Below are 24418 nucleotides of genomic sequence, written 5' to 3' on the forward strand. Positions count from 1 at the left end.
CAGATTACTGCCTAGAGTTAGAAGTTTCCAAGGTACAGCACAGGAAAAGCGAAGCTGCATCTTAGATCCCTCAAATAATAGAAAAATAGAAAAATAAGGAAATATTATAAATAACTTCATACCAATAAATTTGACAATTTTAGATAAAAATGGGAAAATTCATAGAAAAAAAACCTACCAAAATTTATTCAAGAAGAAATATTGATAGATAATCTGTAACTATTCAAGAAATTGAGTTTGTAATTCAAAACCTCCCACAAAGAAATTCCAGAATTAAATGGCCTCACTGGTGAATTCCACTAAACGCGTAAAGAAGAAATAATACATATCTAATAAAATTGTTTTTATGAAGATAGTCTATGCTGCAGTTAAAACCTATTACAAGAAAAGGGTGGATATATAACAAAAATTTGATATATCAAATCCAGCAACATAAAAATGGTAGCACATCTCAGAAATTTAAAGTTGGTTTATTTTGTTTTATTATTTTTAATTGAGATTTAATTCACATACCATAAAATTCACCCATTTAAAGTATATAGTGCCATGGTGGTTACTAATTTAATATGTACACAAGATTATGTAACCATCACTACTATCTAACTCCAGAACATTTTTATCACCCTAAAAAGAAACCCTATTGGTAATCACTACCTAATCCTCTCTCCATTGTTCCTGCAAACTACTAATCTGCTTTTTGTCTCTATGAATTTGCTCATTTGGAGGATTTTATATCAATGGAATATACAGCATGTGGCCTTTTGTGACTGGCTTCTTTCAGTTACCATAATGCTTTGAAACTCATGCAGGTTGTAGCATATATCCATTCTTAAATCCTTTTTATAGCTAAATATTATTCTACTAGGGGGCCAGTGCACAAAGATTCATGCATGGAGGGTGGGTCCCTCAGCCCGACCTGCACCCTCTTCAATTTGGGAGCCCTCAGGGAAGCCTTCTCCAATCTGGGAGTTTCTGTTTGTCTTTGCAATCATATGAGCGAATTGTCTGAGACCCCAACCCAATTTGGTTTGTGGCTCACAGAATAATAGAGGCCTTTTTCCCCCTTTGCTTCACTGATGGAGATTTCCTGGAAGTTTTAGGATATCTTCCCTTTAATTTTTCCTAGACACTCTGATTTTACTTATGTTTCTCACCTTTGCTTTCCCTCCATCCCCCACTGCAACAGTAACTTGCTCCAGGCCCACTAGGAGATCCATCTGCCACCAGAACTATGATTCCCAGCATTCCTGGTGCTCTCTGTGCTCTGGGCTTCCACTTCTGGTCCTGGGGCTGCCACCAGAAACACTATTCCCAGAATTTCTGGTACTCCCCACAGTCTTGGTTTTCCCTTCCTGCTCTCTCTCCATCCCATGGCCTCCCTCTCTGCCAAGTCCTCCAAGCCATCAGTTCTCCCTCTCTGCTCTCCGTCTGGTGGCTTGGGGAACCAAGTTCTCAAGCCACTCCACTCTCTACCAGTTCTCCCACTCTGCTCTCTGCCTGGTGCTGGTGTATGCAAATTAGCCTACCATCTTAGTTGGGTTGATTTGCATACTCACTTCTGATTGGCTGGTGAGCATAAAGGGAAGTATGGTCCATTTACATGTTTCTCTTTTATTATATAGGATTGTACAGATATACCATTTTGCTTATCTATTCACCATTAATGGACATTTACATTATTTCAACTTCTTTTATTATTATGAATAATGGTGCTAAGAACATTCAAGTATAAGTTTTTATGTGGACATATATTTTCATTTCTTTTGAGTATATACTTAGGAGTGAAATTGATGGGTCATATGGTAACTCTATGTTTAACTTTTTTAGGAACTTCCAAAATAACCATACCATTTTACATTTCCCTCACAATGCATGAGGGTTCCACCTTCTCCACATCCTCCCTGACACTTGTTATTGTTTGTCTTTTATTTAAAAATAATTGGTAATAAGATTGGCTTAATATTTGAAAATAAATCTTATTAAAGACTTAAAAAGAAAATATGTAATCATCTCAATAGATGCAGGAAATTCATTGACAAAATTCAATATCCATTCTTTACAAATTAGCAAAACTAAAACTCTCAGCAAACTACAAATAGAAACTTCTACAATTTGATAACGAGGGTCCCTATAGCTGACATCACACTTAATGGTGAAAGACTGAATGTTTTACCCTCAAGATTTTGGTAAAAAGCATTTTATTCAACATTGTTCTGGGAGTCTTAGTAAAGTAAGAAAAAGAAATAAAAGGCATACAAATCATAAAAGAAGAAGTAACACTGTATTTGTTCACAGAGAACCTGATCATGTAAATGGAAAAGGTTAAGAAATATCCAAAAACACTACTAGATCTAATTAAAATGAAAGGAAACAAGGTCAGTACACAAAAATCAATTGTTATACTAGCATCAAACAATTAGAAATTTGACATTTTTAAATACCATTTACAACAGCATTAAAAACATAATCCATTTAAAGAAAATTTTAAAAAATAAAAGTGCTAGACTTGTACACTGAAAACTGCAAAGATACTGAGAAAATGTAAAGAAGACTTCCATAATTGGAGAGATATACTATGTTCAATATTTTTCATCAATATTAAGATGTCAACCTCCACAAAATGTACCTCGATTCTATACAATGTTGATAAAAACTCTAGATGACTTTTGATTACACATTGACAAGCTGATTATAAATTTTATATAGAAATGCAAAAAATCTAAAATAGGAAATACAATTTTGAAAAAGAAGAACAAAGTTGGGAAGAAACACCAAATGTTTCAAGATTTATTGTAAAGCTGAATTATTTCTGATTATGATGTCAGTGTATCAATAGGCATAGAGATCAAAAGAACAGCATAAAGAGTTAAAAGATAGTCCCATTTTATTTTTTAAAAAAATTTTTGTCATTAACAATACAACAGCTGTCCCCAAGGATCATTTACTGTTGCCAAAAATATACCACGGTAATTCAACAATAAAATAATTGTATTTTCAACAATTAATGGAACAATTGTATTTCCAATTTTAAAAACATAAACTTTGACCCCCTATCTTACACCATTTTCAAAAATTACCTTTAATGGGTCTAGACCTAAATGTAAGAGCTAAAATAATACTTCTAAAAGAAAATCTTTGTCACCTTCAGTTAGACAAAGGTCTTGTTTGTTGTTGTTTTTTAGATAGAATGCAAACAGAGAAAGAACTTAAATTGAACTTCATCAAGATTAAAAACATTTTCTCTTAAAATAATACTGTTAAGAAAATTAAATTCAATCCATGGATTTTCATAAAATATTTGCAAAACATAATCCCAATAAAGGACTTCTATCCAGAAAATAGAATGTTACAAATAATAAGTAACTCATGAAAAACGAATAAAACATTTGAACAGACACTTCACTGAAGCAGCTATATGAACACAAATAAGCACATTAAAAAAATGCTCAGCATCCAAAATCATTAGTCATTAGGGAAGTATAAATTAAAACAATGGTGATATACCTATGAGAAGACTTCCAGTTTAAAGCTTCCATTACAAAATATTGCCACGGGTGTGGAGAAACTGGAAATCTTATGGACTGCTATAGAAATATAAACTAACACAGCCATTTTGTCAAAGAGCTTGGAAATTTCTTTAAAAGTTGAATACCCACTGACCTCTTAATCTAGCAAGTTCATGCCTATGCCTAAGTCTTTATAGGAGAGAAATAAAAACAAATGTTCCAACATCATTTGTATATAAATGGTCATAGTAAATTCAAGATAACAAAAGATTTGGACAAAAAGACCAAATGTCCACCAACAAATGAATGGGCAAACAAATTTAGTATATCTATTCAATAGACTACTACTGAGCAGTAAACAGAAATTAATAATTGAAATATGCTATAACAGGGATGAATCTCAAAAAGATCATATTGAGCAAAGAAGCCAGACATAAAATGTATGATTATATTAAGTTCTAGAAAAGGCAAGCGTAATCTAGATTTCATCCCCAAAATCAGATTAGTGTTTGACTGGATGTGAGGGTGGAGGTGGATGACTGGCATGGAGAAAATGGCACTTTGTGGGGGTGATAGAAGTGCTGTATCTTGATTAGAGTAGTTACATGGGTGTCCTCATTTGTCAAAATTCACGAAAAGGCACATTTAAAATAGATGCATGTTATTGTATGTAAACTATAAGGAAGTTGATATTTTTAAAGAACGGTATAGGTGACTGGATAAAGAAGGTGGAGGGATTAGCTAAAAAATACATATGAATACCCCATGGACATGGACAATAGTTTGGTGAAGGCCAAGGGATGGAGGGATGGAGGGAGGGAGGCAAAAGGAGGGGCAGAAGAGGGACACCTGCAATAATGACAACACACACACACAAAAATTAATAAAAAAGAAAAGACAAAAAGAAGTGCACAGAGGCAATCATTTTGGAGAAGGTGGTTGGAGTTGTCCCACCCTCCCCTCTGCAACCCCTTGGCTTTATCTTTCTCCCTGGATTTCTCCTTTCCCACACCCAAGCTCAGCTTCTGCTCTTAAGCCACAGCCTTCTTTCATTTGCCGCTCTTCAAATATTTGGCCAGGTCTTCATCAATGGTTTCCTTCACCCACCCATCCCCTCCACAGTCGCCTCTCCTCCGGGTTAAACATTGCCAGTTCTTCAGCCATTCCCATTTGATGTCATTTCTACTCCTGATAAAAGAAGGGCTGGAAAAACTGTGTGTCCTGTGCAGGAAGGCAAGATCTGGAAAGGTCGTGAATTCCTCAAACATAGGGAGGGGATTCAAAGGGCTGGGCAACCAAAACAAAGCAAACAAAAATGTGAGCATTGACAGTGGAGAGCTAGCTGTACAGGAGCCCAAGGCATGCCAGGCCATGTAAGCCTCCATCAAGATTTTGTTTCCTCCTGAGTAAGTTTTCGGAGGGAAGCGATATGATCTACTCTCCATAGATTGGGCTCAGAACATTTCTTTCCATCAGTTTCCTCCTTTGCTCACTTCAGGGTTTCCACTAACTCAATAGCTCTATCATCCATGACACAATTTCTCTTTTCAGATGCCCTGCACTCTGTGAAGCACAGTGGCTTTAAAACGGCTTTCACATTTCATCTCCTGGGCTCCCCTCTCTTACCCAGCTGTTCCGGATGCTATTTAATGTGAACACCTTGTTTATCTTCTCCCTTTTTTTCTCACCTGTAAAAGGAGGATAGCAATTGTAATAGTTCCAGAGTGTTGCTGGGGAGGATTAAGTATACTAATATATGTGAAATGCTTTGCATACTTCCTGGCACGTAGTAAGCACTCTATATGAATTTTCTGTTATTTACCCAAGGATAAAAGGAAAAAATCTTACAAGCTTCCAGACAGAATGAATATGTTATCTGTAAAGACGGGTGGGGGTAAAGAAACAGGCCGGCAGTGAAATGCTACTTTGCAACGTTAGAAGGTAGAGAGTAGTGGAATTCACTTTCAAATTTAAAATCCTATGACCAGTTGCTATGAATTTCACATGCCAGAATAAAAGGCATGATTACATACATGTGAAATATGCTCCTTGTCACGTAGTAAGCATTCTGCAGGTGGTTTTTTTTTTTTTGCCATTGCATAGGGGCAGGATCTGAGACGACCAATCTCTCTAAATTGTAACTATCTTCCACTTGCATTCCACACGTGCCATCCACACACTCCTTCTTTCTGGCTCATCCCCTCCTTTGTACTTGCCAACTTACATTACCATTATTCCCTCCCCAGGAAGCCAGCACCCGTCTCAGATTCTGTCTAAATGAATGGATTTTGCCAGGTTTGTGTTAAATAGCCACAGATTTCTATTTAGGAGAGCAGGAAAAAAGAATATACGTAGCTAAGTCAAAACTTAAGGGAATGTAAGAGTCCTGGAAAATTCCCAAATGAGAAAAGATTTACCTGCTTTATGAGGAAATCTCCTGGCTTCTATTTAATTTTTAGGCTCCTAACAGCATCAAAAAGGATCTCATACAATTGAAGAGTTCATTATTTTGTGATTTGAATTATTTTTCTAGTAGTTCCACGTTCATTGATTTGATTGGCATTATTCCTTCAAAAACAAAATTATCTCACTATTGCTAAATTTGAGATTATTTACAAAAACAACAACTGAAAAATTCTCAAATTTAGGTTTGTTTTTTTTTTAGAAGAGGAAAAAGGGTTAAAAATTTATCTAAAGCACATTTATCAAGAAATTAATGTTTGAATGTTTTTTTGGTTTTTTGTTCTTACATAAGAATTTAAGGGCCACAACTGGTTTGGCTTAGTGGCTTAGTGGATAGAGAGTCAGCCTGTAGACTGAACGGTCCCAGGTTCGATTCAGGTCAAGGGCATGTACCTTGGTTGTGGGCACATCCCCAGTGGGAGGTGTGCAGGAGGCATCTGATCGATGTTTCTTTCTCATTGATGTTTCTAACTCTCTATCCCTCTCCCTTCCTCTCTGTAAAAAAATCAATAATATATATATATTTTAAAAATATAATGGAAAAAGTAATTCTTATGTTTTTGATTCATTTATGCTTGAACCATTATTGCCATTTGATGTTCTACTAGCTTTCTTTTAAATCTTTTAATGTCTCTTTTTTTCCTTCATTCAAGACTCTTTGCTCTTTTTGTTGGTTTTGTCAATTGACTATATGCCTGATACTTAACCCATATTTATCAAATTGAGCTACTGCTTGAAGAGGCCTATTCTTACCTCAGGGTCCTTGTACTAATGCTTTTCTCTGCCTGGAACACTCCTTAGATATCTTAAGGTTTGCTTCTTTGTTTCCTTTATCTAAAAGTCACCTTTTCAATGAGACCTAGCTGACCACCCTGTTTAAAATTAGAAAAGTGAAACTTAATCTGTGACAATGTTACCATTGTTAAGTAGCTGGTTATGAATATTAATAATAGGAAAGGAGCAAAGGGAAGGTCAGACATTATAAACATGATCATCTGGGCAACTTCATCAGGAAGCTGCAACTTTATATTCCCCAGGGAACCACCTGCCCATTTCCTGCAGAACATTGGGGGGTGGGGGAGAGGGGGTGGTATAGGAGGAGCCCAAGAAAGGAGAAGGTAGGCATATGCCCAGTGAAGTCAGGTGACATAGGGAAGGCACTTGTCTGTCAGTCTAAGCTGAAAACAAAGACCATTGGCTAGGAGGGTAGACCCCAATGCAAACCCACAAAAATTTAGGAATACCTAATCCTGAGACAAAGAAATTCTCTCTTTCTTGTTCACAATTCTTGCTTTGCTTCTGTTTCCTTGCACTTGCCCATGCTTTCTCCATATGACCCCTATGACCCTAGAATAAGGACAAATTGTTAAAAATCGGGATTGCCCCGCCAAAAGCGGGACATCTGGTCACCTTACTCTAGAAGCCACATGGCCCATGGGCCAGCCAGACCCCACATGCAATGGACTGCAGCTGGGGACACCAGCTAAGTGAGCTGACCTGTATTGTGTTTTAGCATGGAACAGAGTCTCTGGACAGTGGCTTTAATCCCAGCTCTGCTGAAGACAAAATGGGACTTTTTCTTGGTGGGATGGAGGGAGATGGGACCTTGGAAACACAAGCGTTTAATTCCACATAAATAAAACTTTCCACATTACCCCATCCTCCCAAGGGGGCATCCAGAAATTCTTATTTCAGTGGCACACCAAGAAGCCCACTTCCACTGGCAACTAGTGGGGACACAGGATACCCCACCAGATAACAAGAACACACACAAGTAATTGTGTAAATCAGCACAAAAGCAACTTAGTCAAGTAAAACTTAAACTAAAATAAGAAATGTTAGAGCAAGCATGTCAAACTTGAGGCCTGCGGGCCACATGCCTCATTTATTTGGCCCATGTTAGCCTGTGAGTTTGATAAGCTTATGTTCGAAGGACCTTAAAGTTCTTCTAGTTCTAATTTCTCATTTTATGGATGAAGCAGGTGAGGTTAAGTAGCTTTCCTCAGATCAGACAACCAGTTAAATTCAGAAAGAGTTGTATCTAACAGACATCTCACACTCAACAGGCCTCAAACACCTATCGTTCCTTTAATCCTGCATTTCCCACAGCCATTTCTGTCTCACTTGATGACAACATCATCCTTCCAGTTGCTCGAGCCATACACCTTGAAATCACTGTAATACCTCCCTTTCTTTTATACCTGCATACCTCACCTGTCAATAAATCCTGTTTTATCTACCTTCAAAATGGATACAAAATCTTAGCACATTCTGTCACCTCTACATCTACCACCCTAGCCCAAGCTGCCGTCATCTGTCTTCTAGGTTATTGCAATACTCTCCTAACATGTTCCCTGCTGCTGTTCTTGCCTCTTGTGGTCTATTTTCAAGCAGAGCAATCCGTTTAAACCTAAGTCAATTCATTTTATTTTTTATGCTCTGCTCCAAAACCTGTAATAGCTTCCCATCTCACTCAGGTAGTACCTACAGAACCCTCCACCATTTGATCTTCCAGTTCCCCCAACCTTACCTTCTACTTCTCTAATCTTGTTTGCCTCACTGTAAATATAGTGATCGCCTTAGTATTCTCTGAACCAGCCAGGCATGTTCCCATGTTATGGTCTTTCACTAACTTTCTCCTCTGTCTGCAATGCTCTTTCTCTTGATAGTCTCAGGATTCACCTCACCTTTTTTTATTCAAAAGAAAGTCTTCTCAATGAAACTATATCAACTTTGTTGAAAATTGCATACTGTCCTTTTCTATTCCAGTAACAACTGTGTGTGTGTGCGCGTGCGCAAGTGTGTGTTTGTTTTACCTTGTTCTAGTTTTCTTCTTCTTTTGGAATGTATCACCTTCTAATATAGTATACTACAGGCCCACTGCATGAAGAGATTTGTGCAATAGGCCTTCCTTCCCTTGACTTCCAGCACTGGTTTTCCTCCCATTCCCAGGACCCAGGCCTTCACTCATGCCAGAGTCTGCCTTCTTCATCTTTGCTGCAGACTCAGGCTGGAATCTACAGTCTTTGTCCTCCTGTAGATCCTTCCCCCTGCTCTCCCTCTCATAGCAGGCGTCCTACTCTGCCTGGCCACTCTGCACCTGAAGCAGCCACCATCTTTGTCCTTCTGATTTGTGTATTCCCTCCTGATTGGCTGGTGGGCAGAGCGGAATGATGGTCAATTTGCATGTTTCTCTTTTATTAGTGTAGATTGTTTTCTTATTCATTACGTTTATCAAGTATTGTCTGCCTTCTCCCTCTTATAATGTAAGCTCCACAAGGCAAGGATCTTTGTTTGTTATATCATCATATCCCTGGCATCTAGAATAATGCCTGGCACAAAGTAAACATTCAATTAATTAATAAATATTTATTGCAAAAAAAGAAAGAGAGAAATCGAGTCCATAGATCTGTTCTCTAGATCACATGTGTCAAACACAAGGCCCACGGGCCAAATCCGTCCCGCCAGGCCTTGCAATGTGGCCCGCACCGCGCTGTCATCACTGCACTCCGCTGCGTTTCCATCAAAATGACAGTTTATGACTGTTCAGTAAACCATTCGGCCCGCGATTTAGGCTGGATTTTAGATTTTCGCCCCTTCTCTGATTGAGTTCGACACCCCTACTCTAGATGTATGGTTACTGAAGTACCTTATGTTGCCTACCCCGAGCAGACACAACTAACTTCACTGAAACAAATCTTAGCAAGTTGAAAACAAGGTAGACCTTAGGAAAAAGCAGGAGTTAAGTAATAATTGTTCTTTATATCCCCTTTTTTATGTCTCTTCTTCATAAGGCAAAACTCCAACTCTGTATCTCTTATTCCATTTGGAATTTTTCTGGCATAGCTCTTTATTTACCTGAAATCATACAAATGTTCTTATGTACTACACATCTGTAGGTTATTTGTGTTTTAAGAGAAAACAGTAAAAAGAGGGCAATACTTAGCCTGAAGCAGTGAGTCCTTATTGGTGAAATTCCAGGCAGGATGGTATGTGGATGATGAGAGAAGTCTCAGTTGTTCAAAATAATTGTCTATTTACTCTGGGTAAAATGAGACCATTAGTATAGATTTGCCAAAATATTTTTTAAGTAGATATAAACTAAATTGAAGAAAAATTACAGAATAATTGCAAAATGAAAATTTCTTCTGAACCCAGATATGGCAAGAATAATGATCTGATTTAGAAGGATATACTCAGGTAGTACCTACAGAACCCTCCACCATTTGGTAACCTTGCAAAAGTTTGCAAAATATAATAAAATATGTTTTTAAATATACTTCTAATATGACAAAAAATAAAATTACATAAAAGAAATGGAGATGTGAATAATGAGGGAGAAGGGGTTGAAGCAAAGTATAGATGTATAAAGAGACAAAAACTAAGACCACAAAAATTAAATCAATTTTTCATATTCTTAAAGCAAAATAATATCTATTGTGTTCTTTAAAGAGGATGGTGATGCTGATTCTGTTATTTCTATCTTTACTGTTGAAAGTATTACAGATATTCCCCCTCCCCCACTCCATTAACCCCCTACATCCTGTTTCCTTCTCACCTGTACATTGCAAAACATCATGAAAGACAAGGTCAACCTAGTCATCCTATCTAATAAAGAGGAAATATGCACACTGACAGTCACACCATCACAAAGATGGTGGCACCCACACAGCAGAGGCGGGGTTTCCTAAACACAAGATGATTGCACCCACAGTGGAGGCTGAGTTCCCCTAATGAGCCTTACAGGGCAATCAGCAGGGACCTGAGGCTGTGTGGTGCTGGGCTGGGGAAGGGGACCTCAACCTGTGTCCCTCACCCAGCAGGGCTTGACCAGGGACCTCAAGGTCCAGTGCTGGGCTGGGGCACCTCAAGGCACGCTCCCCCGCTCCAGTGCTGGACCACAGGACCTCCAACAGTGCCGCCTGATCTGACTCTGAGCCGAGGGACCTGAGGCAGAGCACCCTGCCCAGTAGGGCTTGACAAGGGTGGGACTGGCAGGGTCTAGAATCTTGCCCAATGAGGGTGGGCCCTGCTGGGTCTATTCTCGAGCAATTTTGAGGTGCCAGGGCTGGCACATCCCAGATTCTGACAGGAGGAAAATTTTCATATACATTTTACTAATTTTCTTTCATCTCTATTATAGAGAAAGGGCAAATAGAAAAATTAAAATATTTCCTCTAATTAATCCCCTCTTAGTGTGCACTAATTTTGTGTGCTGGGCCAAGAGTACTTAATAATTATGAACAGTATTCCCCTTAATTATGTAACTTTTAATACTGAATTTAAAATTTACATTTAAATTGAGTACAATATACACAATGTAAAATGAATAAGTGCTAGCAATCCTTAAAATGGTACACAGATTCAACTCATTTTCATTTCTTTAATGACTCTAAACCAAGATGATAGAAAGGCATTTGTTTTTTGTTTACACATGGTAGAAAAGCCAGAAAACATGTAGCGTTAGACCCCGAGGTCAAGGCAGGAGAGTTTGGAGAAGCAGGTTGTAGATGGGTGCAGCAAATGTAGGGGTTTCATACCCCATAATACAGTATGAAAGTATTAATTTGTTCAATGTATATATGATATCCCACGATTTTTGCAACCTATGTTTTTATTCTTTTTTATTCTTTTTTTTTTTTTTTTTTTTTTTTTTTTGTATATCCAGATCCTCGGCAGATGAAAACACTCCCACAATTATCTAGGTTTCACCATCAGATGGTACATGTCTGAGAGAAGTCTGAACTAAGTTGCATCACTCATTAGCTAGTGGGGGAATCACTGCATTAAAAGGTCCCCCATCCTGACTCTCTTTTCATCATTTGGTCATGATCTGAGCACCACCGTAAAAATAACGAACACACTGGCTTTCCTTTCACACTGCCTCTACTGAGAACTTTCATCAAAGGATGTTGCCATTTGGTGAGAAGGTTTTTAGGGGGTGACCCACTGTTCCTGCTCCCTCGTGGCTTGAACCTCTTGACCTTTGAGAGGCCTTGATTGGGAGTCAGAAACCATTTATTTCTGTGGAGTGCTGAGAGGAGTCTGATTGCAGTAAATTGAGGATGAGGAATGATTGTGATCCGAGAGACTGTGGTTCTGAAGCACATTCTTTGGTCTAAGAACAAAATATATTCTCTTTAGAAAAAGAAAAAAAAAATCAGAAAAAACTTTAGTTTGGCTCTTCACATGGAAAATGTTTCTGTATTGTAATAATAAAAGATTTATTGTATGACCCCCCCCCCTTTTTTTTTAACATTCTTTCTATCATGCTCTCTTCACAGTTTTCCTTTGCTTATCTATTACTGGAACACTGTCCCCATCCTCTCTAGTTAACTAATGTCCAGTGCTACCTACCATCCATTCCTCTGCTTCTGGGAATATTTCACCAAATGTCATCTGAGAAGCTTCCTCCTCTGTTGTTTGTCACTCGTTTGGGTGGGATTGACTTTACTCTGAGCTCTAAGGTAGACCCAGATTCGTTCCCCTTTGCCTGGGTCACCATGATTGGTTTGGGGATTAACACATTCCAAATCAGAGCCAGTGAGATGCTAGGGTACATTTATTAGGATTAATATCCTAAAAAGTATAAGAAACTCATACAACTCAATAGCAAAAAACAAAAAACAAACAACAACAACAAAAAAACCCACAAATAGCCGGGACCGGTTTGGCTCAATAGATAGAGCGTCGGCTTGGAGACTGAAGGGTCTTGGGTTCAATTCCGGTCAAGGGCATGTACCTTGGTTGCCGGCATATCCCCAGTAGGGGGTGTGCAAGAGGCAGCTGATCGATGACTCTCTCTCATTGATGTTTCTAACTCTCTATCTCTCTCCCTTCCTCTCTGTACAAAATTAATAAAATATATTTAAACACACACACACACACACACACACACACACACAAATAAAACAACCCACAAATAATTTGAAAAACGGGTACAGGAACTGAATATATATTTTCCCAAAGAATACATCAGATAGGCAACAGGTACGTGAATAGGTGCTCAACATCACTAATCATCACTAACCATAATGAGCCCTGGCTGGTGTGGCTCCATTGGTTGGAGTTATCATCCTGTGCAATGGAAGGTTAACAGTTCAATTCCCGCTCAGTGCACATACCTAGGTTGTGAGTTTGATCTCTGGTTGGGGTGTGTACAGGAGGCAAACAATAAAGAAATATCACCTCACACCTGTTAGAATGTTTTTTATGAGAGAGAGAGAGAGAGAGAGAGAGAGAGAGAGAGTAGTGCTGTTGAGGATATGGAGAAAAGAGAACCCTTGGGGGAAATGTAAATTGGTAGAATCATTGTGGAAAACAGTACTGAGTTTCCTCAGAAAATTAAAAATAGAACTACCTTATGATCCAGCAATCCCACTTTTGGGTATATATAATAGTATATCCAAAAGAAACAAAATCAAGATCTTTGCACTTCCATTTTTGCAATCGCCAAAATATGGAAACAATCTAAATAAGTGGCTGTCTACAGATGAATGGATACAGAAATGTGTGACATACACACATGAAATATTATCAAGCCATGAAAAAAATGAAATTTGGCCATTTTTGACAATGTGGATGGACCTTTAGGGCATTATGTTATAATAAATGAAATAAGCCAAATAGGGAAAGACAAATATAGTATGACTAGAGGCCCAGTGCATGAAATTAGTGCACGGGGAGGGTCCCCTCTGCCCAGCCTGCACCCTCTCCAGTACAGAACCTCTAACCTGGCAGTCAGACATCCCTTTCAACAATCCTGGACTGCTGGCTCCTAATCACTTACCTGTCTGCCTACTGGTCGCCCCTAACTGCCCCCCCCCCTTCCTTGCTGGCCTGGTTACCCCTTTCTGCTCCCCCTGCGAGCTTGGTCGCCCCCAACTATTCCCCTCTTCCAGCATGGTTGCCTCTAACTGCTCCTGCTGGCCTGGTCGCTCCCAACTGCCCCCCCTCCCCCCTCCCCGCCAGCCTGCACTCCCCCCGCCAGTCTGGTCACTCCTAACTGCCCCCTTTGTTGGCCTGGTTGCCCCACACAGCCTGCTGTTCAGTCATTTGGTCATTCCTCACTAACCCCCCTGCTGGCCTAGTCACCTCTAACTGCCTCCCCTTGAGCCTAATTGTTCCCAATTGTTCCCCCTGCCAGCCTTGTTGCCCCTAACTGTACCCCTCTCCACCTGCCAGCCTGTGTCGGCGAACTTTTAACAAAGGTCAGGTCCCGGCGCCCCGTGGGAGCCCTTATGAACCTTTTGTTCTAACTGCCCCCTCCTCTGCCAGTCTGGTCACCTCTTACTATCCCTCCTGCCAGCCTGGTTGCCTCTAACTGCCCCCTCCTCTGCCAGTCTGGTCACCTCTTACTGTCCCTCCTGACAGCCTGGTTGCCACCAACTGCCCCTCCTGCTGGCCAGGTCACCCCTCATGGCCCATCCACCAGCCTGGTTGCCCCACGCAGCCTGCTTGTTCAGTTGTTTGGTGGTCTCTCACTAACCCCCTGCCAGCCTGGTTGTAGGCAGCCATCTTTGTGAGTGCATGGTGGTCAATTTGCATATTACCTCTTTATTATAAAGGATATCACTTGTATGTGGATCTAAAAAAAACCAAATTCTTAGAAACAGTGTATGATTTAAAAAGCATAAGATACTGGGAACCAAGGACCCTCTATTTGATGATCAATAGAACAGTTTGTCCAGAGAGAGGGAGAAATGAGTCTGTCTGAGGTGGTGCTGGCCTTATGAGGTGGCTGGGCTGGGCTCAGCACAGATGAAGATGCCATATTAGCTGCTCTGCCTGGGTCAAGGAGTTACTGAAGCAAGCTGAAAAAACTTGCTCCTAAACCCTAAAAATAACTGGGAAAAGTACTAGGGGAAAGGAACATCATTAATGATGGCTCCTAGATTCAGAGAAATGTTAATGTGATCAAAATTTAACCCCCTGGCTACTGATACTCACAAATTACATGTGAAATACCAAAAATACGTTTTGGGGAACTAAAAGAAATAATGTGGTAATTACACAAAAGATGAGAAACAATTTTAAGTATAACACTGAACCCTTCAGAAGCTGAATAGACCCAATTGCCTCTGTAGTAAATTTACTTTTTTTTTTTTTTTTAATTCATTGCTCTCTGGTCAAGTCTCAGAATCTTTTCTTGACTAAAATGGCTTATATCTGAGGTATGTAGCTGGAGCTAAAGACATTCTTTACTTTATTTCTCTGTGAAGAACACACACTCCCCACTTCACATACACACATATGTATGTCTTTTTATCCAGGGACAATTTTAAATTTGTTTTAGGAAGGCAATATTTTAACACAGGTGTTGTGAAGAGACCTAGATATAATACTGAGTTTGATTCATAGGAAGAAAAAATGTCCATAGGAGTATATCAGGTATGAGAGTCAGCAAGAGTGGTAACAATGAGTATCTAGAATGTCAGACCCAACCCGCTTCCTTATAGTTGTATGGTCCAGGGAAAATCAGGTGATGAACAGATTTATAACTTTTGAAATAACTTTGCCACAAATTTTCCTTCAATTGGAGAAAGGTTACTAGTGGTAGTACTTGGCCTTGTGTTGTTTTATCAGTGACTTGGATGGCAATATGAGAAGCATGCTTATTATACTTACCAATATTACAAAACTGGGAAAGGTTGTTTGATGATAGACTCAATGTCCAAAAGTTCTAGGTAGAATGAAATGTGATAATGAAACTTTAAATAAAATTTAATAAAATTAAATAATCAATCAGTAAATGTTAAAGTCAATTAAGATGAAGTCAAGTGCATTCCTAATGTAATCCCAGCATAACAACTTTTCATGGAAGAAGCATGAATTGACAGGATGAGGGGGCTGATAAAAAAAACTATTAAACTGAATAGTTTAAGCCTTTTGTCCAAATTGAAGCAGCAAGGAGTATTAACTACACTGTGTGGCTGTATTCTGATCATACCTGAAATATTGTTGAATAAATAAGCCCCAAAGGTGGTGGAAGAAAAGGATGGAGAGTCGAAACCGGTTTGGCTCAATGGATAGAGCGTTGGTCTGCGGACTGACAGGTCTCAAGTTCGATTCCGGTCAAGGGCATGTACATTGGTTGCAGCTGATTGATGTTTCTCTTTCATGGATATCTCCAGCTCTCTATCCCTCTCTCTTCCTCTCTACAAAAAATCAACAAAATATATTTAAAAGAAAGAAAGAAAGAAGGAAAAGGATGGAGAGAGATCTGAAAATCATGTGAGTAGATGAAGAGCTCAACATGTTAGAGACTTTTCCCAGGAAAAGAGAGACATTTTGCAGGGAAAGAGAATCTTGAGGGAGCATATGACAAGTCTCCTCAATTCATTGGAAGGGGTGTCATATGGAAAGTGACTGTTGTTCTTTTGTCTGCCTCCAGAGGGCAAAAACAGAACCAGTGGGGTTAAGATGCAAGGTGGTACATTTCAGAAGACTTGGCTTAGAGTTGCTGAGAAGAGGTTGTCTTGGCCAGATGCTTTTAGATATTGCTGGTGGTGTTTAGGCTGGGGTTGGGTGTTTAGCAGTTAGAGACATGGGAGCAAAGGTTCTGCTTTGGGAGGGAGAGCAGGCTGAAAACCTTTAGTTCTCTACCAACCCTGTGATTTTATTAGCCCTGACAGCCATTCACCTCCTACCTGAATATTCTGATAAATGTGGCACAGATATTCTTGTTTAAAATGACTTAAAAATTGAGCTGCAGTTTGCCGTTGTCTTGCTTTGAATGGTAGGGAAAAAAAAGGTGAAACTACAGCTTTGAGTGGTTTAATTGTTCTGGAGAAATGTGTTTAACTGAAGTTGCAGTGTTGCTGTTAGATCATATTATTGACTGAGATGGCTGTCCTTTACTCTAGTTTGTACTCCAGTAAATTCTGAGCACTCTTCAAAACAGGATTAATTGGATTTTTGTCAATGTTCATTTTGAAGGCCGTATCAGATCTGGCTCAGGACTTTGGAACAAAAAGTAGATGCAAAGAGTTAATGCCCTCTATCTAAGGTTAAGATTGGGTTTCAAGATTAGAGGCAAGACTGAGCCTGCCTTTGAGAATCTAGCAACTCCAGCAATAGGCAGAGGTTGGATACTGAGACTGAGAACCTAGCTGGGTCTTCTACTTATTACACAGCACTAGTCACAGTGATCTTTGAGAAGGAGGTTTAAATTGAAAATGTTTAGACTTATATAAGTATTCAGAGGTTTAATGGTTTGAGACCTTTTCAATGCTACTTTAAAAATTTATGATTTCCAATGTGTTAAAGTTGCATTTTTGTTGTTGTTGTAATGCAAGTTATTTGAGATCCAGAAGTATGACTTCAAATCTTTTTTTAAAATATATATACACAATTCAGTTTACACTGTATAGGCAATGAAAGGGTTTAATGTGTGTATATTTTGTTTTAGACCTTAACTTTCAAGCATCTTCATTTGGATGATAATTTGTGTATTTGAGCAAATCCTAAACTGCTTTTGAAACAAAGTATATGTTATGACTATGGATCAATAATTTGGGACTTAGGGTAACAGGTGACTTATTATCAAAACTAGATAATAATACTCATTGCCTTGGTTTGAGGCTCCTCTTCCCATTTCCAGGACAATCATTTTGGTCTAAGTCTTCTCTTTTTCCCCCAAGGAGGTTCAGAGAGCATGACCCTCGGACACACTTTGTTCTACATCTGGCTGCTAGAATAATCAGTTTTGAAACCTATTTCAAATTCTTGATGCCTCTGTAACACCTGCCCCTTGTAACTCCCCCATTCCACCCCACGTTTTCTCACTGTATTATCTGTCCTATTACTACCTTCCAGGAAATACATCATTCATTCATTCATTCACTCAAGAAGAAATCAATATTTATTTATTGAAAAGCAGGTGCTGGAGGTTTTTAATTCTTACAACAACATTAGTAGAAAGGCAATGTCAGCATTTAATAAATAAGAACACCCAAGCTCAGAAAACGTCAATGCTTGCCCAACATCACTGACTTTTGTCTGATTGTAATATCCAAGCTCTTTCTATTACACCATACTTCCTCTCATTTTGCCAACTTCTATATTGGGTTTTTATTCTGTGCCAAAGCTGGTGTTAGGTGGTAGGATAAAAAGATAAATGAAAACAGTGATGTATATGAACCTTTAAAATTTAAAACTTTGAGGCATGTTGAATATATGGATTCTTCTTAATTAGAACAAATTCAGTAGGGAAAGACATAGGCAGATATAATTTTGTTTTCTGAATTTCTCTTGCCTACTTTTATCTCCTTTGCCAAGCCTATCATTCAGCACTTGAATTCAACTTTCCATACTCTAAAGTTTGCCCATTTTATCTCGTCATTCAGATACTTCCACATACTTTACAATTAATATATTCAACAAACATTTGTATGAGGTACTATATTCAAAGTACAATGCTAGGTTGATATAAAAATGGATAAGACCCAGTCAAATGGAAGAAATAAACAATAACTTCAGAACATGTGAGAAGAACTAAAAAGAATTATGAGGTTGTGGGGGAAAAGCTATGAGACTGAGGGAGGAAGTTATTTTAGTTGGAGCTCAAAGATGAATAAATGATCTTAAAATAGGGTAGAGGAAAAATATGCTCTGGCAGAGTGAAACCATGTACAAAGGGACGGAGGTGTTCTTGAAAGTCACACCAATTCAGCTGGGGGGCATGGCTCAGGGGTTCGGGAACCACTGCTTTTTTTTTTTCTTCTTTCTTTCTTATGCAAGACTATGACCTAGGCTTGGAACCATGTTTTAGAAAGATGGCTTCAAGAGCCCCTTTGGATACATTTGGAAAAAGAAGGCATTTAGGAGGGAGAGTATCATTTACCTGGATTCGTCATTATCCTCCACGTTTCCAAAAAAAAAAAAAAAAAAAAAAGAATTGCAAATTCCACAAGGAAAAGAACTATTTCTCCATATTCTTTTATGTTCTTGGGGCTTTAATATGGTACTATGTATTATAATTTTATCTTATAAATGATTATATATATTTTTTTAGGTCAATGAAAGTAATACATTGCTTCTCGTAGTGAATACTCCTTTGTAGCTTAATAGTTGAGGCTGAATGTTAATGATTCAGAAAGCCTTGGAGAAGTAAGGGGCCTCTTTGGGACAAGTTTTGTCTTATTTCCTGGAAAATTTGAGGGGTGAAATGGGATGCAGTCGATTAAGCATTTTGAGACTGTACCATAGGATCCATTATATTTGATTACATTAATATAAACGTGGTAGTTTTCTAATGAGTCCTATTGCGGCCTATGCATTATGCTACATTTCATAATACTGAACTAAATAAAGATAGGAGTAAGGAACAGTCTCTGCCCTTGTGAGTGCAAACTGGTTCCTGGAAAGAGGAAATCAGACATGTTAGCTGTGATATAATAAAATCTGTTTTTTTATGCTGCTAGCCTGTGAACCAAGTGCTGTGGGAAATAGAGAAGGGAGTGACATCATAGCTCACAAAATTTTTGTCGGGATGTAAGGAAAATCAATCTACGTGTAAACATGTCATAGTCTTAGCTCCAATGATTACTCAGCCAACACTACCTTCACATTGGCATTTGGGCGATTTTTTAAATTAAAAACAAATTTTTTTTTTTTTTGCAGAACGTGCAGCCCTCACCTTTAAGGGGTTGCTAGTTTCCCTAAGCCTCAGACTTCTGTAGACTGGCTGAACCCAGGTGGGTTTTTGGATTTCCTGCAAGCCTAGGACATGTCCAAGACTTGGAGGCTCCCACAAGTCCAGCAGCGCCTGTGAGATCGCGGTGGCGGCTCTACTCGGTAGTTTACGGTCGTGGGCGGGGCCCGCCCCCCCATGTGGTCCCGACATCATTTGACATGGCGGAATCCCTCCTCAAACCCTCCTGGTAGTTATTGGAGCGGCGGCGGCGGCCGGAGCCGGAGGAGGAGGAGAAGGAGGAGGAGAGCGGCGGCGGCGGCGGCGGCGGGAGCGGCGAAGGGGGCGGCAGCGATCTTCGGGGCTGCCGGCTGGGAAGGCGTGGGCGGACCGGTGTCTGGCGCGCCCGGAGCCCCGCTTTTCAGCCGGAGGAAAGAAGGTAAGGCGTGCGGGCGCGGGAGGCTGGAGGGGGGACCCGCACCCCGCAACCCCCGCCGCCGGTGCCCGCGCGCTGGAAAGCCCCTGCCGGACGCCCTGTCCGCCAAAGTGCATTCCTGTCGGCGAGCGCGCGGGGCGCGCCGGGCTTCCCGGCGAAAACTTGGCGCCGCGGCGCGGGGCGCCCCGCGCCCGCCCGGACTCCCCGGGAACTCGGTCGGGGTCGCGGGAGGGTCGGCCTCCGCTGGGGGCCGCGTCTGGTTCATCGCCGGTCCCAGGGGCTTGGAGGGAGGAGGAAAGCAACGGGTAGATTCTTCTGGATGGAAAAAGAAGAAAAAAAAATAATAAATCTGGGCAGTGGCTCCAGGCGCTCCCTCCTCCCCCCCCCCCCCCCCAGCCTCCCGGCAGATTTTGTCCGAGGAATCCGCTCCCCCTCCCGGAATCTCCGCGGCAGGAACGCGGCCCGGAGGGAGGGAGGGAGGGGGAGGGCGGCGGGGAGGCCGAGGAATCTTCGACGTGTCACTTTCCGAGGCTGTAGATTTCCATATGGTGGAGGGAGGGGGCCGGGGGGCGGGCGTGCGAACGGGGCTGCGCGCCGGGCGGGGCGGGGCGGGGGCGGGCCGGGCCCGGGACCCGCGGCTGCGGGCGGGGAGGGTCCCGAGCCCGCGCCGGCCGGCCCCCCCGCCTCCCCCCGGCCCGGCCTCCTCCTCCTCCTCCTCCTCCTCCGGGACACTCCCCGCCCCGCAGCTGGCCACCTCCGGGCGCGCCACGTCCTCCCTCCTGTCCTGCTCCCCCGGACTCCCCCCCGGGCTGGGGGCGGGAACCGGCGAGCCAGGCGGCTGCAAAGCTCGGGGCCGAGGAGCGGGGCGCGGCGGCGGCGGGAAGGAAGGAGCGGGCGACCCAGTGTGTGTGGGGCCAGCGCAGCTCCGGTCAGTCGGTCCCCCCGAGGGGCGCCGTGTTGATGGATGGGGATGGGGATGGGGATGGGGCTGGGCGGGAGGAGTCCGCACCCCGAGGTGGCCGGGGGAGGGGGGGGCGCGGACTGTCGGGGGGACCGGCGGCAGGGCGGGGGCCTGTCACTCGGGGGTCCTCGGCGATGGGGGTGGTGGTGGGGGTCCCCGGGCCGTGTCGGCGAACTTTTAACAAAGGTCAGGTCCCGGAGCCCCGTGGGAGCCCGGGCGCCCGGACCGCTGTCCTGGGAGGGAGACGGGGCAGGGCCGCCCGCGGCGCCGTTGGCCGGGCGCCTTCCCCGGGCGGGCGCGCTGCAGCCGGAATCGGTGCTTTTGGAAACCTCCTGCCCTGCCTGCCATCCTCGACGGAGGAGGCGAGCGGTGGCATTTTTTTATCCCCGGACTTCCTTAAAAGTTACAACTTTTTTTTCTTTTTCTCTTCAGCCCAGCGTTTTTTTCTTGAAACAAAACTTGGAAGGTGGCCAGGATGGGGCGGCCCCGGGGCCCTAAACTCACACATCTATCTCTCCATCCTTGTGGGTTTTTCTAGCCCTGCCTCCCCTTCTTCCACCCCGGCTCAATCGCTTTTTTTTTTGAAACGGGGAGTCGTCTTTTGTTGGGTGGGCATCCCCTGATGGCTTGTCTGTTTGTTTTTTTAATGTGCGGTTCATTTGATTCCAATTTCCCCAGTTTTCCAAGCCCTGCTAGGAAAGCAAGAGGAGAGGGAATAAGCCACTATTTGCCCTTCTCTCTCTCTCCTCCTCTCTCTCTCTCTCTCTCTCTCTCTCTCTCTCTCTCTTTTTTTTTTTTTTTTTTTTTTTTAAGTATGGAGAAAGGTGGGGAGGCACGGTGGTTATGGGCAGAGAGTCAGAGGGAGCAGACAGACCCGGAAGAAAAGGAATCTGTTCTGGAATAACACTTATTTTGGAGGCCTCAAGCCTTGGGCAAAAACACACCGCCTCTGCTCTGATGATTCCTGCTGCCAGAGATACTCTTCAACTTTTAGGCTAAGGCCAGACAACGCAGGGGGAAGAGGTCTGCAGCCATAGAGGCCTGTGACCCTGGTTTTGTGCCTTGCACGAGTGGGTGGGTCTGTGGTTTCCCCCTCTTTGGAAGCTTGGCTATGTGGACCTAGCATTCGGTGGATTTCCTGGCTCCCTGGGAGCAGCTGTTAGTAAGGCTAAAATCTCTGGGCATGTTTCGGTCCCTGCAGGAGGACTTCACCCATGAGGCTGTTGTAATTCTCACTTTGTTTAGACACTAGAAGGGTCACCCACAAGCTGGCTACGAATGAGTCAGAGCTAGTTTTACAAAGTTATTAAAATTTGTGCTTAAACTTTTGTATGTGCTTTGAAAAAGTGTCTCGGTTTAAATGCTCTTAGGAGAGAAAAAAACTCATCTGTAAAGATAGTGTTCATTTAGGAGAGATGTTAAAACTGCAAGATATCATCACGGAATAGGGGGTTGTAGCTTCTAATTACAGTATATACAATTTCAGAAGGATATTCCGGTAACCTTTTAAGACAGACTTTATAAATAGCTCACATCAGACCGTGGCTATATTGCAGAGCACTGGCAATTCTGGGGTTTTGGGAAGAATGCTTGGGATCAGTTAGGAAGCTCTAGGAACCTAAGTAGTAGTTTACTCAGTAGGAGTTTTGGCCCCTTTTGCTTAACACTTCATTTTAACGTGGAGGAATTGGATAGCATCCTTAGAAGTGAACCAGAAGAACTTTCCCAAAGTTTTCAGTTTTAGGAAAACGAGGGCCAGAGAAGGGGACGTGACTTGTTCAGGGTCACCTTATTAAAGTCCAATATAGGGTTGTAATAGTAGCTATTCTTTCTTGGATATCTAATGTGTATTATCAGTAAGCACTGTGTGTTGTGCTTTAGGTGCTATCTCACTAAACTTCTAGTAACATTCTTTCAATTTAGATGGTGTAATGGATATTTGATAGACAAAAGCATTGAGGTTCATAGAAATTAAATAACTTGCATAAGATCAACATAGCTACCAATGGCATAATAGAGTTTCTTCGATGATGGAAATAGTTCTATATCTGTGCTATCTAATAGGGCACGTGAAGCTACTGGGTGTTGGAATGTGGCTAGTGGGGACTGAGGAGTAGAAATAGGAGACAATATGAAAAATCACTAATCGGGAGTTGGAAAGAAAAATGACCCATTGTTTACTTGTTCATTTGGCATTTCTCTTCAAATGACTTCATAAGTGTCAGATAAATAATATAGCCAAGCCATCATTCAATTTTTGTTATGTAGCTGCACAATGAAAGATTAAAATCATTGTTTTACTATCAAGGTCTAAATCCAAATATAAAACACTACAGTAGTCCACCAATTGGGAAGACTATGCTTAAGATGAAAACAGCAGGAAAGATACTTTTGGTGGCAAATGGTAAAATAGTTTTCTGATTAGAGGATTTATTTTAAATCAAATGCATTTTAGAATTCATTTGGTAAAAGAATTTTCAACAACTTCCTAATGTTGTGGTGTATTGAAAAGTGTTTGGTAAAGCCTTCCAAAATAGTGAAAATTCCAGTCACTGTTAAAGTAGGCATTCCTTTATCTGGATTCCATCAATAAATAAGGTATTCTTTTAATTTTTTTTTGCTATTACTTTCAGGAAAAGACAAGTGATTTATATATATATTTAAATATTTTTTATTGAGTTCAGAGAGGAAGACATAGAAACATCCATGTTAAAAGAGAACCATGGATCGGCTGCTTCCTGCATGCCCCCTACTGGGGATAGAGCCTGAATCCTTGGCATGTGCTCTGACCAGGAATCAAACCTGTGACCTCCTGGTTCGCAGGTTGATGCTCAACTACTGAGTCACCATGGCCGGGCATGATTAATATATATATATTTTTTTTAATATTTTATTGATTTTTAACAGGAAGGGAGAGGGTTAGAGAGTTAGAAACATTGATGAGAGAGAATCATTGATCAGCTGCCTCCTGCACACCCCCTACTGGGGGATGTGCCCACAACCAAAGTACATGCCCTTGACCGGAATCGAACCTGGGACCTTTCAGTCCGCAGGCTGACGCTCTATCCACTGAGCCAAACCGGTCTCGGCTTGATTAATATTTTTTATTAGGATTTTTAAAGCAGCAACTTTCAGGTTCACTGAATCTGCTATCCCTTACATAGTTATTGTTACTGCCAAGGGATAATTGAGTTTCATAAGCCTGACCCTAGTATTATGATCCTGAGGATCTCCATTAGTAAGTCAGCTTCCAGTGTTCTGTATTTTAGTGTTATGTGAATTGTGTGGTTCCAGCTCTTTGAAATTTATAAATTCAACTATAGGTAAGAAGCCATCCACCAACGAGACTGTTCAGATAGCTGAAACAGCCTGTTCGTATCCATTGCTGACAATAGGGAGCATGGTTATTTTCGAGGAAC

The 24418-nt window shown here is 41.5% G+C and overlaps 1 protein-coding gene and 1 long non-coding RNA gene across 11 annotated transcripts in view; one reads left to right on the plus strand and one right to left on the minus strand.

Annotated features, from left to right (window-relative positions):
- Positions 1-17847: 17847 nt before the first annotated feature.
- Positions 17848-19723, minus strand: LOC118723434. Its single transcript, XR_004989257.2, has 2 exons — positions 19609-19723; positions 17848-19329 (listed from the first exon to the last, which is right to left on the minus strand). It is a non-coding gene; the product is annotated as an uncharacterized LOC118723434 (long non-coding RNA).
- A 62-nt stretch (positions 19724-19785) lies between these two features.
- Positions 19786-24418, plus strand: part of FNDC3B (fibronectin type III domain containing 3B) — a 321193-nt gene continuing 316560 nt past the window's right edge. For 6 of the 10 annotated variants that reach the window (XM_045583670.1, XM_045583677.1, XM_045583674.1 and 3 more), the window contains exon 1: positions 19786-20041. In XM_045583670.1, the coding sequence (XP_045439626.1) occupies positions 19801-20041 (241 nt within the window). In that variant the 5' untranslated portion in view covers positions 19786-19800. Of the gene's footprint in view, positions 20042-20831; positions 20967-24418 lie in introns of those variants that run through there. The other 4 variants (XM_036445717.2, XM_045583675.1, XM_036445718.2 and 1 more) reach the window with 2 other exon arrangements.

Source organism: Pipistrellus kuhlii, unplaced genomic scaffold (genome assembly GCF_014108245.1).
Source record: "Pipistrellus kuhlii isolate mPipKuh1 unplaced genomic scaffold, mPipKuh1.p scaffold_m20_p_2, whole genome shotgun sequence".
Lineage (NCBI taxonomy): Eukaryota > Metazoa > Chordata > Mammalia > Chiroptera > Vespertilionidae > Pipistrellus > Pipistrellus kuhlii.